General features: G+C 62.1%; 1 protein-coding gene across 2 annotated transcripts in view; it reads left to right on the top strand.

Annotated features, from left to right (window-relative positions):
* Window positions 1–17,853, top strand: part of EVI5L (ecotropic viral integration site 5 like) — a 34,832-nt gene extending 16,979 nt beyond the window's left edge. Inside the window, exons 3-20 of one of the 2 annotated variants that reach the window (XM_030807791.1) lie at window positions 566–755; window positions 1,751–1,975; window positions 2,086–2,160; window positions 2,825–2,950; window positions 4,265–4,408; window positions 4,511–4,600; window positions 5,925–6,022; window positions 6,106–6,166; window positions 8,885–8,938; window positions 9,960–9,992; window positions 11,042–11,182; window positions 13,398–13,526; window positions 14,712–14,852; window positions 14,956–15,111; window positions 15,222–15,368; window positions 15,837–15,932; window positions 16,049–16,144; window positions 16,288–17,853. In XM_030807791.1, the coding sequence (XP_030663651.1) occupies window positions 566–755; window positions 1,751–1,975; window positions 2,086–2,160; window positions 2,825–2,950; window positions 4,265–4,408; window positions 4,511–4,600; window positions 5,925–6,022; window positions 6,106–6,166; window positions 8,885–8,938; window positions 9,960–9,992; window positions 11,042–11,182; window positions 13,398–13,526; window positions 14,712–14,852; window positions 14,956–15,111; window positions 15,222–15,368; window positions 15,837–15,932; window positions 16,049–16,144; window positions 16,288–16,572 (2,287 nt within the window). In that variant the 3' untranslated portion in view covers window positions 16,573–17,853. The remainder of the gene's footprint in view (window positions 1–565; window positions 756–1,750; window positions 1,976–2,085; window positions 2,161–2,824; window positions 2,951–4,264; window positions 4,409–4,510; window positions 4,601–5,924; window positions 6,023–6,105; window positions 6,167–8,884; window positions 8,939–9,959; window positions 9,993–11,041; window positions 11,183–13,397; window positions 13,527–14,711; window positions 14,853–14,955; window positions 15,112–15,221; window positions 15,369–15,836; window positions 15,933–16,048; window positions 16,145–16,287) is intronic. The other variant, XM_030807792.1, reaches the window with a different exon arrangement.
* The last annotated feature ends 257 nt before the right edge of the window (window positions 17,854–18,110 follow it).

An 18,110-nucleotide genomic window follows, 5' to 3' on the forward strand; every position in this document is an offset into this window, starting at 1 on the left:
GGTGGTGGGTGCCTGTAATCTCAGCTACTTGGGAGCCTGAGGCAGGAGAATTGCTTGAACCCGGGAGGCACAGGCTACAGTGAGCCAAGATCACGCCACTGCACCCCAGTCTGGGCAACAAGAGCAAAACTCCGTCTCAAAAAAAAGGGGGCACTGAGGGCAGTGGCTCACGCCTGTAATCCCAGCAGTTTAGGAGGCCGAGGCAGGTGGATCACCTAAGGTCAGGAGTTCGATACCAGCCCAACCAACATGGTGAAACCCCGTATCTACTAAAAATATAAAGTTAGCCGGGTGTGGTGGCATGCACCTGTAATCCCAGCTACTCGGGAGGCTGAAGCGGGAAAATTGCTTGAACCAGGAGGCAGAGGTTGCAGTGAGCTGAGATCACACCACTGCACTCCAGCCTAGGCAACAGAGCAAGACTCTATCTCAAAAAAGAAAAAAAAAAACAAGAGGGACCTAATCCCTGGTGTCCTCTGAGACCCCCGGAGGATGGGCTGGGTTCGCCAAGGATCCCTGTCCCCAGGGAGTCACTGGTTCCCCTCTGCCGGCCCTTCCTGCCCAGGCTCCTAGAGGCCGACTCCAAGTCCATGCGCTCCATGAATGGCTCGCGGCGGAACAGTGGCTCCTCGCTAGTGTCCAGCTCCTCGGCCTCCTCCAACCTGAGCCACCTGGAGGAGGACACGTGGATCCTGTGGGGCCGGATCGCCAACGAGTGGGAGGAGTGGCGGCGCAGGAAGGAGAAGCTGCTCAAGGTGGGGGGCGGCCAGGCAGGCGGGGCTGGGCCCATGGTGTGGGCAGGTGGTGCGCAGTCACTCAGCCACCAGGCAGCACCAGGGTCTGCGGGGCCCCAGCCTGGGCACAGCGGCAGCGGTGGAGATGTGCAGGCACTTTCAGGGTGTCCTGTCAGGGCACAGGGACAGGAGAGAGTGAGTCAGGGTGGTGCTGGACAGGCCCTGCACCGTCGGGTGCCCATGTGCTTGCTGCCCTGTAGTGCCCATGAAGGATGGGGGTGCGGTGGCTCACGCCTGGAATCTCGGCACTTTGGGCGGCCAAGGTGGGAGGATCGCTTGAGGCCAGGAGTTCAAGGCCAGCCTGGGCAACATAATGAGACTCCGACTCTATAAAAAGTTTAAAAATTAGCCAGGTAGGCCGGGCGCAGTGGCTCATGCCTGTAATCCCAGTATGTTGGGAGGTCGAGGTGGGCAGATCACCTAAGGTCAGCAGTTCAAGACCAGCCTGGCCAACACGGCGAAACTCCAACTCGACTAAAAATACAAAAATTAGCTGGGTGTTGTGGCGCGCACCTGTAATCCCAGCTATTTGGGAGGCTGAGGCAGGAGAATCACTTGAACCTGGGAGGCAAGAGGTAGCAGTGAGCCAAGATCACGCCACTGCCCGCCTGGGCAACAGAGCGAGACTCCATCTCAAAAAACAAAAAAGTTAAAAATTAGCCAGGCGTGGTGGTGCACAACTGTAGTCCCAGCTACTCAGGAAGCTGAGGCAGGAGGATCGCTTGAGCCCAGGAGTTCAAGGCTGCAGGGAGCTATGATCGCACCACTGCACTCCAGCCTGGGTGATAGAGTGAGACCCTGTCTCTAAAAAAAGGGGGTGTAAAAGGATTGGGGACCACGAGTTCTGTGCCATGCTCGAGGCCTGTATGAGCCACACCTGAGGAGCTGGGCTGGGTGGCCATGGGGAGGCTGCACTGGGACCAAGTCCAGCCCCGGCTTCCCACTCCCATGGCCAGGAGCTGATCCGCAAGGGCATCCCACACCACTTCCGGGCCATCGTGTGGCAGCTCCTGTGCAGCGCCACGGACATGCCAGTCAAGAACCAGTACTCCGAGCTGCTCAAGATGTCCTCGCCATGTGAGAAGCTGATCCGCAGGGACATCGCCCGTACCTACCCAGAACACGAGTTCTTCAAGGGCCAGGACAGCCTGGGCCAGGAGGTCCTCTTCAACGTCATGAAGGTCAGGCCCAGGGCTCCCCGCTCCCTCGGTCCCAAAGGAAGGAGCAGTTCCCCAGTTCACCGGCTGTGCTGGACGGCGGGACCCTGCCCTCAGGACCCGTTCCCTTCTAGGCATACTCGCTGGTAGACCGGGAGGTGGGCTACTGCCAGGGAAGCGCCTTCATCGTGGGCCTGCTCCTCATGCAGGTAGGTGGCTGGGGGGTGGCAGGGCTCCTGCCAGACAACAGCCCACCCTGGGCTCGGCCCCCAAGAGATGGACAGAAGTGGCGTGTCCTCCACCCAGCGTCCTGCTAGGGGCAGATCCTCCCTCTCTATCCACACCCGTGACCTCTGCCAATCGCCAGGCCAAGGCCCAGTGAGTGGCACATGTCTGGTTGGGTCCCGTCCACTGTACCATCCAGGACAGAGACAGGGTTCGGAGGGACAGGCTGTCTCTCTCTGCCACCTCTCAGGGTTGGACAGGAACCTCAGTCTGGGGACTTAGGCCATCCAGCGTGGTGTTTATGGGGCTTGGGGGTCTCCTCCAGAGAAACCGGGGGGCTTAGGACAAGGAGAGAGGACACAGCTGGGACAGGAGGTGTCCTAACCAGGGGGATGCTGGCAGCGGCCAGCCCTGGGTTCAAGTCCAGCTCCCCTGTTTCCTGCTGAGTGGCCCTTGGCAGGTGACCTCATCCTCAGGCTTTCCATCAGTAAAACAGCGAGTGAGGACACAGGGACCAACAGTGTGTCATGAGAGTCTAGGGAGCCAGGTACCGACATGGAGATGGGCCCCTGTACCCCAGGTCCCTGGTGAGCAGCGAGATGCCCCTCCCCGCTGCCCTGAGCCCCCGCACCTGCCCGTCCCCCCTAGATGCCTGAGGAGGAGGCCTTCTGTGTGTTCGTGCGGCTGATGCAGGAGTACCGGCTGCGGGAGCTCTTCAAACCCAGCATGGCCGAGCTCGGACTCTGTATCTATCAGTTCGAGTACATGCTGCAGGTGAGCAGGGCCACAGGTGGCCAGGGCTGCAGGGGAGCAGGGCTGCAGGAGGGCAAGGCCACAGGTGGGCAGGGCTGCAGGGGAGCAGGACCGCAGGAGGGCAGGGCTGGCACCCCAGACCGTACCCGGGCATCTCTTGGACTGAAAATTCCAAGCCTGTGAAATCACACCTGGATGTTCCAACTCCAAAAGGCACTCCTCTCCCCATGCAGCACTGCCCTGAAGGATGCTTGGAGGGACAGGAGAGCCACCACTGAAGGGGGGCTCCCAGGGCTGCTGAGGCAGAGGGGTGGGGCAGGCTCACATCGGACACAGCCACAGCCACCTCCCTGTCTGCTCCAGAGTGTGGTGGAAGGAGGGAAAGTGTTGTCTGCCTGCCTGATTACCGGAGAGCCGCAGACGTCTGTTTATAAATAGCAGCCCCCGCAGGGCCTGCTCCTGGCTGGCAGGCAGAGCCGCCAAGGCCGTTTGCGAACATACACACACCCGCATGCACACGCACACACACACACACCACCGGCCTGCCTCAGCTGCCATGGCAGGTGGGGCTGTGCAGTCATCCCTCGATGTGACAGCCCCACTCCCTGGGCCTGGAGCATGGGCGGTGCTGTAGCCTAAGAGGGCCTTGTAGTGCCACAAGGAGGAGGTCTGGGCTGCAGAGAAGGCACCACCCCACCCCAGGCTGGGTAGCAGAGCCCTCCCACAGCCAAGCTTGCAAACTCAAGGCACAGAGAGCCCCTGGCGCTGGGAGGAAGCCGGGGATCCTAACGCCTTCTCCAGCCTCAGTTTCCCCAGCCGTCTGCCACTTTCTGGCTGTCTAGAGTTCAGGCCAATCCAACACAGCTTGCACAAAGCTTTATGCTGGGGGCCGAGGGAGGTACAGCAGCTGGCAGGTCACGTAACAAGGTGACGGGGGCTCCCCCCAGGGCCAGAGGCTGGCACCTGCCCATGCTCCACCTCTGGCTCTCAGGGTGTCTGTGGGGAGTGATCCAACTCCCCCAGCCTCAGACATACCCTCTTAGGCTGTCGTGAGGACCCCATGAGCTGCCATGGGCGCATCGCCTACCCAGGGTGGGCCCCCAACACACACAGGCGGCTGCAGATCTTGCCATCCCTGCCTGGCCCCCACCCCATGCTGCTCAAAGCTCTGGGGTGCTTTGGCCTCCCCCAGACAGAGTGCTGAGGGAGCACCAGGAAGGGAGCCTCGGGCTGCCCAGTGCAGGTCCAGGAAGGCTCCCTGGACACTGAGGCCCAGCACCGCCCGGTGGGAGGACGTCCCCCTCACTGTGCCCACCCGGCCTCCCACCCCTGCAGGAGCAGCTCCCAGACCTCAACACCCACTTCCGCTCCCAAAGCTTCCACACATCCATGTACGCCTCGTCCTGGTTCCTCACACTGTTCCTGACCACCTTCCCACTCCCCGTCGCCACCCGGGTCTTCGACATCTTCATGTATGAGGTGAGGACCGATGGTGCCTGGGGAGGGAAGAGAGCCCCTTGGAGGTGGCTGGAACAGAAGCCTCCCTGCCCTCCACCTCCCACTGCCTTTGCGCCTTTGCAGGGGCTGGAGATCGTGTTCCGAGTGGGCCTCGCCCTGCTGCAGGTGAACCAGGCGGAGCTGATGCAGCTGGACATGGAGGGGATGTCCCAGGTGGGCCAGGAGGGCCAGGGCCGGCGGGGCTGCCCCTAACCAGGGGCTCCGAGTCACAGGATGCCCTCACAAGTGACAGAGAGGGCCTGGCTTCGAGGGTGGAAGGTGGCGTGCCTGACATCCCTGATCTGTTCCCATCCACTCTGTTCCCCTGAGGTCTCCCTAAGGGACCAGAGGACCCCCTAGGCTCTGCCAGACACAGTCGGGGGCCAGCAGCCTGGCCGCAGGGAGATAGGAGGCCCAGGCCCGGGCTGAACCCTGGGAGCCCCACTGCCCACCTCCTGCCCCCAACCCCACAGATGCCCCGAAGCCTGATGGCAGATCATGACTCTGGCTGACCATGAGGGCATCCCCACCCTGCCCCCCGGCCTGGTGAGGGCACAGGAGGGAGTTTGGGGGTCTAGGCAACCTCACGCCTTGCCCCGCCCCAGCCTGGCCTTCCTGGAGGCCCTGCTGCTGGCCAGCCTGCCTCCCACCGCCACTTCTCTGCTGTGTGGGCCCTGCCCCCTCCCCGCGTCCTCCAGCTGGTGCTTCAGGGAAGAATGCACAAAGGCCACGGTTGTGTCCGTGAACACGGGCAGGCATTGTCCACAGCTACCAGAGGGGGCCAGCTGGGCCGGGTGCAGGAGCCGTGTCCCCCCTTGGCTTACCTTAACCCTTTGCACAGGCCGGAGGCCCCTGGCATCCCCATCCTCCTTCCCCCACGAAGGTCCCCTGTGTCAGACCCCCCGACCCTCAGCCTTCACTCGCAGGAGAGCCTCCTTGGCCTGCTTTTCCTTTTTTCTTTTTTTTTTTTAAGTCAGAGTTGCTCTGTGGCCCAGGCTGGAGTGCAGTGGTGCAGTCCTAGCTCACTGCAGCCTCCACCTCCTGGGCTGAAGCAATCCTCCTGCTTCAGCCTCCTGAGTAGCTGGGACCACAGGTGTACACCACCATGCCCGGCCAATTTTTTTTTTTTTTTTTTTTTTTTTTAGAAATGGGGTCTCACTATGTTGCCCGCACTGGTCTCAAACTCCTGGGCTCAAGCTATTTATTTCCCCCACCTCAGGCTTTTAAATCATTAGGATTATAGGCATGAGCCACCACATCCAGCATCTGCCTGCTTTTCTTCTGGAAACTAAGGCTTTGGCTGCAGGCAGCCCCCCATTCCGTCCCCTCACGCTCAGTCTTTCCATTGCTCCACAAACACTGAGGACACGGCATTGAGGACATGGCGACACCCCAGGCAGACTGGTTCCTGCCCCCCTCCAGGGCAACAGGGCTCGGGCGGCCCCCGGTGGTCAGGGCCTGCATGTTGGTGACCTGGTGACCGGCTGTGTCCCCACAGTACTTCCAGAGAGTGATCCCCCACCAGTTTGACAGCTGCCCGGACAAGCTGGTCCTCAAAGCCTACCAGGTCAAGTACAACCCCAAGAAGATGAAGAGGTCGGTGTCTGCTGGGCAACCAGGGTGGGAAGGGGGGACCCCCTAGGGCATGACAGTAACCACCGGGCCCTCCCGCTCTGCAGGCTGGAGAAGGAGTATGCAGCCATGAAGAGCAAGGAGATGGAGGAGCAGATCGAGATCAAAGTGAGTCCAGGGTCCGGGGGTGGGGGAGGGCGGGGGACGGCGGCGACAGGGATGGGAGGTCCTTGGGGGCTGCCCTCCGTACTCTAAAGATCGGCCGCTAGGGGGCGAGCCTTCCCAGCGCACAGGCGGACCCGGCCGTCCTTGGCGGACAGGCCTCCGCCCACCTGCGCCGTCCTTCACCTGTTAGGCCAGCTGTGAGCGCCTCCCCCGCCTGACGCCGCGGTAACCAAGACAGTCAAGGTCCCTGCCCCGCTGGGCCGCCCAGCGTCATGGGGAAGCAATCAATAAACCACTGAACTAGAGTGTGGACTCTAAATGCTCTGAACAAGGATGTGCACGCGGTGGGCAAGGCTGACCTGGGCAGAGGCTCCGGGCCCAGGGTGTCGAGGGCTAAAAGCCCAGCACAGCAGCGTGCCTTGGAGGCTGGAGGAATTTCAAGAAGTTTGCAGTGGAGGGCCCCCCAAGGGGACCGCCCTCTGGGGAAAGATGGAGCACGCAGGGCCCAGACACCAGGGTGTGTAGGGCAAGGTGTGGGCACTCACCCAGGGCCCCTGGTTCCTGGGGCACCTGGCCCGCCAGCCCTGCAAGGTCAGGGGGTTCCCTGAGTGTGCAAAGCTTCTCTCTCCTTCCTTGCGCATTCTTCCCTTTACACGTGATTTTAGTTATTTACTCAACAAGCATTTACTGCCGGGCGCGATGGCTCAAGCATGTAATCCCAGCACTTTGGGAGGCGGAGGCAGGTGGATCACTTGAGGTCAGGAGCTGGAGACCAGCCTGGCTAATACAGTGAAACCCCGTCTCTATTAAAAATACAAAAATTAGCCGGGTGTGGTGGCACACACCTGTAATCCCAGCTACTCGGGAGGCTGAGGCAGGAAAATCACTTGAACCCGGGAGGCGGAGGTTGCAGTGAGCCAAGATTGCAGCATTGCACTCCAGCCTAGGCGACAGAGTGAGACTCTGTCTCAAAAAAAAAAAAAAAAAAAAAAAAAAAAAAAAAAAAAAAAAAAACATTTATTGAGCACCTGCTGTGTGCCAAAGTCACAGCTGAGACTGAGGGTGCCCCAGTGATAGGAACAGACACAGACACAAACCCAACACAGCCTGGCTCCATGCTCTTCAGGGGCAGAGCCACACAGTGGCTAACACTGGAGTGCAACAGACAAGGATTCAATTCCAGCTCTAGCAGGCACGCTGGCTCACACCTATAATCCTAACACTTTGGGAGGCTGAGGTGGGAGGGTGGCTTGAGGCCAGGAGTTGGAGACCAGTCTAGGCAACATAGCAATACCCCGTCTCTACAAAAATATAGAAATAAATACAAAAGGTGCGCCCAGCTCCTGCAAGGACGGCTGTGCTTGGTGCTGTGATGGGTTGAAGCCAGAGAGATGATAGGGAAACCCAGGGGCCAGGGATCAGGGCTCCAGATTGCTATGAGGACCAGAGACCTGAAATAGCTCTGACCCAGCCGAACTGAGGGACTAGGGCAATGCCCTGCCCCACTCTGACTCAGTTTCCCCACATGACATGCATCAATGACTGTCAAGTCTGCAGTTCTGTCTGACTGCATTTGCTTCCTGGGAATGTTCTAGGTGTTTCCATCACCTTTTCTCCCCAGAAGAAACCCAGGAAATATTCTGTGTGACCTGCAGTGTGGCAGGACCCTCACTCACCTGCCAATCCAAACAATTTCTGTACCACCTTCGTATCAAGCAAGGGGGCGCAGGTACAGTCGAGATTCAACTCGTTTGCAAAACCTCACCTGCTCCCCAGAGGGTCCTGGGGGAACCTAAAGTGCAAATATCTTTTTCTTTTTTTTTCTTTTTTTTTCTTTTTGGAGACGGAGTCTTGCTCTGTCACCCAGGCTGCAGTGCAGTGATGTGATCTTGGCTTACTGCAACCCCTGCTCCCGGGTTCAAGTGATTCTCCTGCCTCAGCCTCCCCAGTAGCTGGGATTACAGGCATGCACCACCACGCCTGGCTAATCTTTGTGTTTTTAGTAGAGGCTGGTCTCAAACTCCTGACCTCAGGTGATCTGCCTGCCTCGGCCTCCCAAAGTGCTGGGATTACAAGCATAAGCCACTGCACCTGGCCTAAAACCGCAAATATCTAGCCAAAATCCATCAGCACAGAATGGAAGGCAGGAGCAAGGGAGACATCTTCGAAACCCCAGCCAGGGAAGAGCAAAAACCAGTGGGGACAGGTTGCTCTCGGCAGGTCATGGGAATGTAGTTGTCGAGAAAGGATGCGTGATCAGCACGCTGGAGCCAGACTCAAAGAGGAGCCTGCCCCCGGAATTGAACCCGGGTGCTTGGGGCAAAGCAGCGAGGGGTGCGTGGTGGCTGCTCCACAGCCGCTTCCCCCACTGATTCCCACACAACCCTGGGCAGACTGACCCACGTGTGGGATGGAGTCTTCTGAGGGGGTGTGGGTACTGACTGGCCCCCAAACACACATGTGGCCACGAAGGCACTCACATTATTTTTGCTGAACCCAGGTTTGTTTTAAAACTTTTTATTTTTTTGTAATCAAGCCAGTCTGAACAGGAATTGGCCCTGTTTTCTGAAATCGCTGACCCAGAACGTAAGACGCTGGCTGTGCCCTGCCCAGAAAAGTGGCCTGGCCCTAAGGGGACTGACGCCGGCGGTGGGTAAATGAGGGGTGCGTGTAGACAGGTGTGGGGGCGGGCTATGACATGATCTCCACCCACCCCCATAGAGGCTTCGGACGGAGAACCGGCTCCTGAAACAGCGGATTGAAACCCTAGAGAAGGTGAGGGGCGTGGCCACTGTGGGGACATGGTCACCATGGGATGTGACCCACCATGCGGGGCATGGCCACTAACCTGGGGTGGAATCCTCCAAGTCTTTCCCTCTCTGGAGGACTAAGCAGCGCTACCTTCCTGCCCCGGGACCCGACCTGAACCCGATTTGGAGTGCCCTGTAACTGGGGGCGACTCGTATTATGATTAATCCTGGAGTGGGGGCGAGTTGCAACCCAGTGGCCTGCAGCCACGGGAATCCATTTATGTTCCGCACCCTCCCCGGCTGCGCAGACGGGGAGGGGTGAGGAGGAGGGAGAACGGCTGCTTTGATGGACGAGCCCCATAATTGGGCCACAAGCCACCCCACCCTGTAATTTGGAAGTCTTGCCCTCAAAAGAAAGGAAAGGAAACCCATGGAGGAGAAGCGTGGCGCCATGGTGGGGAGCCACGGCCCGGACTCTGCTCCCCAACATGCTAAAGATGGGGGTGGAATTGGGGGCTCACTGAGCCCCAGCCCTGGGAGCCCCCACTTCCTGCTCCTCACTCATCCTCACTTGACCCTCCACTGGCCACAGGAAGTGGGTCGGCAACGGGATTTGATTGCTCTCACCCCAAAGCCTTATTCTGCCTTAAAATTAAAACGCACCCCACTCCTCTCCCACTCTCCGGGAGGTCTGCACAAAGCCAAAATTCCCCCCACCCCCCAGTTTTTCCAGCCAGCCATGGCCCGGCTGGCCCTGGAGGGTGGAACAGTGGGTTTCCCAGCCCTGCAGCCTCCCCCACAGCCACAGGCACCCCCGACCTCCCCGCTCACGCCGAACCCCTCTCCAGGACGGAGCTGGCTCTAGCTTTGGTCTTCCTCCGGGTCCTCTCCTGCTGGTTCTCTGGTCTTCCCTCCTCTCTCCCCTGCTTCTAGAGATAGTCCACTGCATTAGTGACAAGTGGTTCTTGTCTGTCTCCCCTCTCCTGTCCCCGCGCCTTCCGCTCTGCCTCCTCCCCCTGTCGCTGGGAACCCCCTTCGCCGGGTAGGAGAGCGCTGCTCTGGCTGATAGGTTAATCCAGGTACTGTAGCTTTTTATCCCCTCTCCGGATTCCTTCCTGGCCCCTTCCCTGCACCCTGCACATGACAGCCAGTAACCGCCTCTTCCCTGCCATTCTGCGGGCAGGCCTGGCGCCATGCATGGGGCAGCTGGGGACCGCTTCTGGGGGACACAGAGGCTTCCCAGGGGGCGGGGCATGTGAAGTGGGGAGAAGTGTGTGTGTGGAGGGGCTGTGAGTGCGTTTGGGTGTGAATGTCCACATGCATGTACAGAAAGCTTCCTCCGGGCGACACAGGGTGGTGACCCAGGAGGGCTGGGGAACCTAAAAGCATATTCACATAAGGCCCTGGTGTGTGCAGTGCTGCGGTCACACACACGCACAACACATGCACACGCACACACGCGCCCCGGCCCTCACGCTGCTGCTCTCTGCTCCTACCTGCAATGCCTGCTACCACCTTCTCTAACTCATCTGCTCCTGCTGCCACCTCATCTTGAATGGCTTTATCTGGAAGCTGCCACCCGCCACCTGGTGGCTTTGAGCCTGGAATGGGGGGCCCAAGTTGGGTAGGGGACGAAGATGAGGTGGGGGAAAAAAAGGGGGTCTTAGCCCCAGGCAGGTGGAGGCCCCAGAGCCCAGGACTAGAGAAGATGCCCCTGGGAGAGGTGAATGCCCCCGGGAGCCCAGCCCTGTCCTGCCGGGGCCTCGGCTGTCCCCAGATCCTCACCCTCACCAGCAGAGTCTGGCATGAATGCCTCGCTGTGCCCCTGGATAAGGACCCCAACTGGGGCAGAGACTGAGAGCCAGAGTGGGGAAGGAGATGGAGCTTTCCAAGGCCAGGGCTAGCTCTGTTCCTCCCGGGCTCCTCCAGGTGTCCTATTCCTGCCTGTCACCCACCCACGTCCCCAGGCCCAGTGGGACGCTCATCCCAGGCTCTGAGTACGGGAGGCCCCCCACCTCACTTCCCCCCACCTCCACTCTCTGGGCCTCCCCCTGTGGCGGGAGGCAGGGCCTTGGGTGGGAGCCGAGGGTCACGGCCTCCCCCTGCCACCTGTCCTTGCTGTTCTCAGGGGCAAGTGACACGGGCACAGGAAGCAGAGGAGAACTACGTCATCAAGCGGGAGCTGGCGGTGGTGCGGCAGCAGTGCAGCTCGGCGGCCGAGGACCTGCAGAAGGCACAGAGCACCATCCGGCAGCTACAGGAGCAGCAGGTACGGGTGGGTGTGCGGGGTTGCTAGGCGGGGCCAAGGCCTGCGCCCCCGCCCCCGCCCAACGGTTTTCTTTCAGGGTTCATATCTGCCCCGCCTCAGCGCCTGGCCCTCCTGTTCCTTTCTGGGGTAAGGGGAACCCAGAGACAAGCGCAGATTCTCCCCCAACAGCTCCACATTCTGAGACATCCTGATTTCCATTTCTTGCCACCTCGTAGTGTGTCTGCAGTATCTGACTTCCCAACCCCCAGCCTCAGCACGGAGGCCTCTGAAGACTGGGCTGTCCCTGCAGGGTTCCCTCTGTGTCACAGGCAGCAGACAGGGCTGTGACTCCTTACCCCAGGGTCTGAAGGATTGTTGGGTGTCCCTGGGGGGCCAGCCATGAAGAATGGGAGCAGGGCAGTCCGGGACTGTTTGGGGAGCTCTGAACCGGCAGGGTGGGGCTGAGGGGGCACCCTGAGTGTCTTATGGGCCATGAACTTTGGGTCCCATGATGGGCAGGCCCATGAGCTAGGACCCCACCCCAAGATCTGCTTCTCCTGAAAGCGTTGAGAACTTAACTGCGACCTGGTGCAGTGGCTCACGTCTGTAATCTCAGCACTTTGGGAGGCTGAGGCGGGCAGATCACCTGAGGTCAGGAGTTCGAGACCAGCCTGGCCAACATGATGAAACCCCATCTCTAATAAAAATACAAAAATAAGCTGGGTATGGTGGTGCGCACCTGTAGTCCCAGCTACTCAGGAGGCTGAGGCGGGAGAATCGCTTGAACCCGGGAGGTGGAGGTTGCAGTGAGCCGAGATGGCACCACTGCACTCCAGCCTGGGTGACAGAGCAAGACTCCATCTCAAAAAAAAAAAAAAAAAACTTAACTGCAGCTGCACCCAGCAGTTGGCCTTGCTGATTGCAGGGACCACCAGTGGCTGCAGCCCTAAACCCTGCAGGCCACAGGGACACATGCCCTGGAGGGGCAGGGAGCGATGCTGTAGGCCCTGCTGCCATCCTGGCCTGACCCAGCAGGGCCTGGCAGTGGGGTGTGGGTTGGAGAAACCATGGAGTGCTTGAGAAAGAAGAGCCATCCAATACAGAGGTGCCCCCTCCACCCCCAGGCCCAGAGACTGTGGCTCAAGCCTTGGCCAGGGGATTCTAGCTGATCCACTGCTCCTGGGGAGGAGAAGGGGAGCTTCACTGTTTCTCACTTGTCCCCATGAACCACATCCGTGTGATGCTGGCGTTGTGGCCCTCAGAGTCTGCGAGGACTCTTGTCCCACCTTGCTCTGAGGCAGCATGGACATTAGGGAAACTGAAGCTGGGCTCATCCCACCCACCACATGAGGCCGCCTTTCAGGCTCATCAGGGAGACTCCACCAGCCACCCCTGAGCTCCAGCTTTGGGGGGATGCAGAGATCAGGGAGGCCCAAGGCCACCTCCTCAGGCCCAAAGGGAGGCCACTGCAGACAAGATGAGGTGGCCCAGAGGAACCACATAGGGCCTGGAGGCCATCTGGGCCGAGGCAGAGCCACCGTCACACATGGATCTCGGAGACCCACAGGAAGAGGGTGGTGGCTGGGAGGGCTGAGGCAGTCCCCCAGAGAACTGCCCTGCCAGGCCACAGGGTCAGTGAGAGGGAGCCTAGCTCCCACCCCAGGGACAAGGTGTCCTTTTTCAGGTCCAGGTGACAGTGTCCATCACTCCGGGGACCCCCACTGGGGAACTTCTGAGAAGCCAGGGCATGGAGCAAGAGGGTGATACCCACAAACTCTTTCCCCATCCTTCCCTGTTTTGAAATGGAGGGTGGGATGCAGAGGAGAGAGGTGGAGAGACAGGAGCACAGCCCCAGGCCTCACCCCACCCCCGGCCTCGCCCACCATGTGGCTGGAACGGTGACCACCCAGCAAGAACCCATCTCCCACCCTCACCAGTGATCCCGGAAAACCACAGTCACTGGGGTCCCGTGGGGCATCCAAAGGCCAGGGCAAGTCCCCTTTCAGAATGTCCCCTCTGTGCAGCCTTTCCAGGAAGGAAGCTGGACCAGGCCAGCTGCATGGATGCCAGGACCTCTAGGCCCTGAGCATCAGGGGGTCCAGCCCAGGACACCCCAGGCCTGGGCCCCTCTCCCTGATGAAGGGCTCTGGGGAGGGGGGCAGAAGCCAGCAGGCATGGAGGCTGCCCATCCCCCAGCCATGGCCTGGGGCCCCACCCAGCTCTCTGCCTCCCCCAGGAGAACCCCCGCCTCACAGAAGACTTCGTGTCCCACCTGGAGACCGAGCTGGAGCAGTCGAGGCTGCGGGAGACGGAGACACTAGGGGCCCTTCGGGAGATGCAGGACAAGGTTCTTGACATGGAAAAGGTGCGACGGGGAGGCAGGCAGGCAGGTGTCGGGGGGACCCTGGGGCACAGGAGGGGTCCTGGGTAAGCTTTGGGAGTGACCCCAGGTCAGAATCCCCCACCCCCATGCACACACAGCCATACATATGCGCACACACAGCACAACCCCACGCGGGGCATGCCCACCCTCCTGTATGAGGCAAACTCCAGCAGTGTGGCGGCTTCTGTGAGCTTCCTGGATACCCCCATCCCACCTGTATGTATTTCCCCCAGTACTGGGTTCCAGGAAGGAAGCGGGGAGAGGGGGATGGGGGAGGGGGACAGGAAGGAGAGAAAGGAAGGCCCAGGCCCACTGGGGCTGCCTCCCTACACATTCCCATGGAGACACCATCCCAGGCCTTCTGGGTCCCTCCCCAACTGCTCTCTGACTTGGCATCGACTCCACTCTCCCACGGAGCTCCCAGAGGAAGGAAAGCACCCAGGGACCCATTCACACACTCAGCAGGAGCCATTCCCCACTCCCTCGAGCCTGCGCTATTTTGGGAGTCCTCCCAAATGGAGGACTGAGAGGCCATCTGCTTCCAGGCCCTCATCACCAGCCAAGAGCTGGGCTCTGCTCCCGCCTCCCTCCACTTCACAGGGAAGTGTGCCTCCAGGACATGCTGCTAGATCTGTCCCAGCACTAGACCCAAACACGGTCAGTGCGGACCTCATCCAGAAAGCTGGATTTGGGTCCTGGAGCACAAATCCTCCATCACTGAGCCCTGGGACACCAGGACAGGGCCTAGGCTGGCACTCAGCCTGTTCCCGGGGAGAGGGACTGCCTGGCCTGGTGTGGCCCGGCCTGGGGGCCAGAGGGCAGACAGGGTGTTTCTGCTGGGGCAGGTCCTCCACCTGATCATGTCGCTGAGGGGATGGATCTCAGACCTCGGGGAGTCAGTGTGTGCAGGGCGGCGTTTATGGGGGTTGCCCTAGGACACCCTGTGAGAGTAGGTGCTGTTACCACACCCATTTTATAGCTGATGAGCTCCAACCGGCTTCCACAGGCGAGTCCGCTCCCCGTGGGCCTTGTCAAGGGGGTCGCCCTCCCCCATCTGAGCCGCCCAAGGCGGAGCTCAGGAGGAAACGTGGCTGGGGGCGTTTGTCCTGCAGGAAGGGCCATGCGACTGCGCTGTTCCCCCAGGCCTTGACCCCTCTCTCCCCGCAGAGGAACAGCTCGCTGCCTGACGAGAACAACGTGGCGCAGCTGCAGGAGGAGCTGAAGGCGCTCAAGGTGCGGGAGGGCCAGGCGGTGGCCTCGACGCGAGAGCTTAAGCTGCAGCTGCAAGAGCTCTCGGACACCTGGCAGGTGAGGGCCGGGTGGGCGCCGGAGAGCAGAGCGCCCCCTAGGGCCGTCCCCTCGGGGCTCTTGGGCGGAGGCTGACCGCCGGCCTCTCGGCTTCACCCGCCAGGCCCATCTGGCCCGCGGCGGCCGCTGGAAGGAGTCCCCACGAAAGCTGGTCGTGGGCGAGCTGCAGGACGAGCTGATGAGCGTGCGTCTGCGCGAGGCCCAGGCGCTGGCCGAGGGCCGCGAGCTGCGGCAGCGCGTGGTGGAACTTGAGACTCAGGTGGACTCGGGGGGCCTGCCCGTTGGGGAAGACGCGTGGTGTCCGTGGCCAGCCCCTGGGTTAGGCCCTGACCGCCGCCGTCCTCCGTCCTCCCTTCCTCCCTACCCCAGGACCACATCCACTGCAACCTTCTGAACCGCGTGGAGGCGGAGCGCGCGGCGCTGCAGGAGAAGCTGCAGTACCTGGCCGCACAGAACAAGGGGCTGCAGACGCAGCTCAGCGAAAGCCGCCGCAAGCAGGCCGAGGCCGAGTGCAAGGTGCAGACCCCCGCGGCCCCGCCCTGCCCGTGGCACCGCCCCCGGACGCGCCCCTACATGAGGCCCCGCCCCCAATCCGCCTCTGCCCGCGGTCCTGCCTCCTGATCTGCCCCTGCCCGCCGTCCTCCCGCCCCCGCCCGCGGTCCTCCCGCCCCCGCCCGCGGCCCCGCCTCCTGACCCGCCCCCGCCCGCACCTCCCCTGCCCGCGGTCCCGCCTCCTGACCCGCCCCCGCCCGCACCTCCCCGCCCGCGGTCCCGCCTCCTGACCCGCCCCCGCCTGCACCTCCCCCGCCCGCGGCCCCGCCTCCTGACCCGCCCCCGCCCGCACCTCCCCTGCCCGCGGTCCCGCCTCCTGACCCGCCTCCGCCCTTGGCCCCGCCTCCTCATTCGCCCCTGCCCGCGGTCCCGCCCCCTGATGCGCCCCGCCCCCTGACCCGCCCTCCTTTCCCCCCAATCCTCCGACCCCAGAGCAAGGAGGAGGTGATGGCTGTGCGACTGCGGGAGGCGGACAGCATGGCTGCGGTGGCCGAGATGCGGCAGCGCATTGCGGAGCTGGAGATCCAGGTGAGCGGCGGGGCCGGGGTGGGGGGGCGGGGCAGGGGCAGGGCCTGGGGCAGGAGCGGGGCCGGACCCCAGGCCCAGCATGGCACTGGCCCCGCGTGACCTGGCGCACCCCGCAGAGGGAGGAAGGCCGCATCCAGGGCCAGCTGAACCACTCGGACTCATCGCAGTACATCCGCGAGCTCAAGGACCAGATCGAGGAGCTGAAGGCCGAGGTGAGCCGGCGCGGGGATGCCGGGGACAGGCCTGGGTGTCGTCGGCCTGGGACGAGCCGAGCGCCGGTGCCTTGCGGAGGATGCGGCTGGGAGGGCGGGGCAGAAGGCCGGTCCACGCCTGCAGCGCCGGTCCCCCGCCCCAGGTGCGGCTGCTGAAGGGCCCGCCGCCCTTCGAGGACCCGCTGGCTTTCGACGGGCTGAGCCTGGCGCGGCACCTGGACGAGGACTCGCTGCCGTCGTCGGACGAGGAGCTACTTGGCGTAGGCGTAGGCGTGGGCGCTGCCCTGCAGGACGCGTTGTACCCTCTGTCCCCGCGCGATGCGCGCTTCTTCCGCCGTCTGGAGCGGCCGGCCAAGGACAGCGAGGGCAGCTCAGACAGCGACGCCGATGAGCTGGCCGCGCCCTACAGCCAGGGCCTGGACAACTGAGGCGGTGCCCAGCGCGCCCGGAGTCAGGAGGCCGCAGCCGCCGGGGGGCGCATGGGCAGTCTGCATTCTGCTCCCCACCTGCCGCACTTGACAAACTACACGCCCTCTGTGGCTCGGCCACCCCTAAAGCGAGGCCCGGAGAGGCAGCGCAGAGGGTAGGGTCCGACCTGGGTCTCCTCAGGACCCCGGGGCAGGCTCTCCCTCCCCAGCAGTGTTTACCCATCTTGGTCTGTACCCCTCCGGGCCCTCTGGCGTTCCAGGGGTGCCTGGAGGGGCTGACTGCTCTCTTAACAGGAGGGCAGAGGGCAGGGGACAGACGACCCAGAGGTCCCAGCACTGAACGAGCAGGCAGCTCCCACCTCCTAGCAGGCTTCCTTCTGGGACAAGGGCGGCATTGCTGGGAAGCGCTCAGGAGCTAACCGAGGCCTGAGGAAGGAGAGCGCCAGCTCTGGGCTGGACATCAGCACCCCACGACACTCCTCGGGACGAAGTGACCCTTGACTAGCCCCTGGCCATCTCTAGGGGAGTCAGGCCGCTGGGGACAGATGGCCAGGCCGGCCTCTCCTGCCTGGCGCAGGCACCATGGCCCCTGCAGCGGAAACCAAAGTCCCCCTACTGTGTGCGGGGCGCCTGGGGAATGAGTGGCCAGCGGGAAGCCTCCCTGCTTCTCTGGGGCCAGAGCAGCTTCCAGGAAGTGAAGAGACCCCTCTCCCCAGCGCCCCACATCTTCCTCTGGGAGACACTCGCGCCCCCTATCCTGGCCAGTGGTGGAGGGGTATCTGTATGGGGGTCCTCGGCCTCCATCTACTTCCCTTTCTTCCTGTGTTCCCAGCCCCACCCTCAGCCAGGGCCAGGCCCCCAGGCAGGAGCTTCCCAGCGAGCGGCCTCCCCTCACTTCCTCCTGGTGGTCCCGTTGCCTCTGCTGAATCAGAGCTGAGAACGGTGCCAAAATCCAACGATACCCCCAGGCCCCTTCCTCCCTCCCCCCGGCCCCCCGGGCCTCACGACCCTGGGGGCTGCCCCCCTCGGTGCTCCTGGGGCCTCCAGTAGAGTAGCGTCACAAGCAATCTCCCTGGCGCGTCCTGGGCGGGGACCCCTGCTCCGTCCCCGCTTCCTAGCTGCCCACTTTTCAGCGTTACGAAGCCTGGGGACTGGGGCAGGCACCCACGGGGCTCTCCCACACGCCCCCTACACTGCCCACCACCATTTTGCACACTGCCTGTTCACTCCACATGTCGCCCAGGTGGGAAAGATGGAAAATAAAGTGTATTTACACAGTCACGGACTGGCCTGCGGGCTAGGAAGAGAATCGCAAGCAGCAGTGGGTGCCCAGCCCCGGGACCAAAAACCGTGCTGAGGGAAGGCGGGGCTGTCCTTGCCCTCAGGAGCTCCCCACAGTCTCATAGAATGGGAGTGGGAGAGGATAGAAAGGCATTCAGTTTGGGGGCAGGGCATGATTTCCCACCTGGGTGAATCAACTTGGGCCTCCCCTGAAGGAGAGAGAGGCATGCCAAATCGCTGGGCTTCAGGAAGCACAG

Source organism: Nomascus leucogenys, unplaced genomic scaffold (assembly GCF_006542625.1).
Source record: "Nomascus leucogenys isolate Asia unplaced genomic scaffold, Asia_NLE_v1 Super-Scaffold_241, whole genome shotgun sequence".
NCBI lineage: Eukaryota > Metazoa > Chordata > Mammalia > Primates > Hylobatidae > Nomascus > Nomascus leucogenys.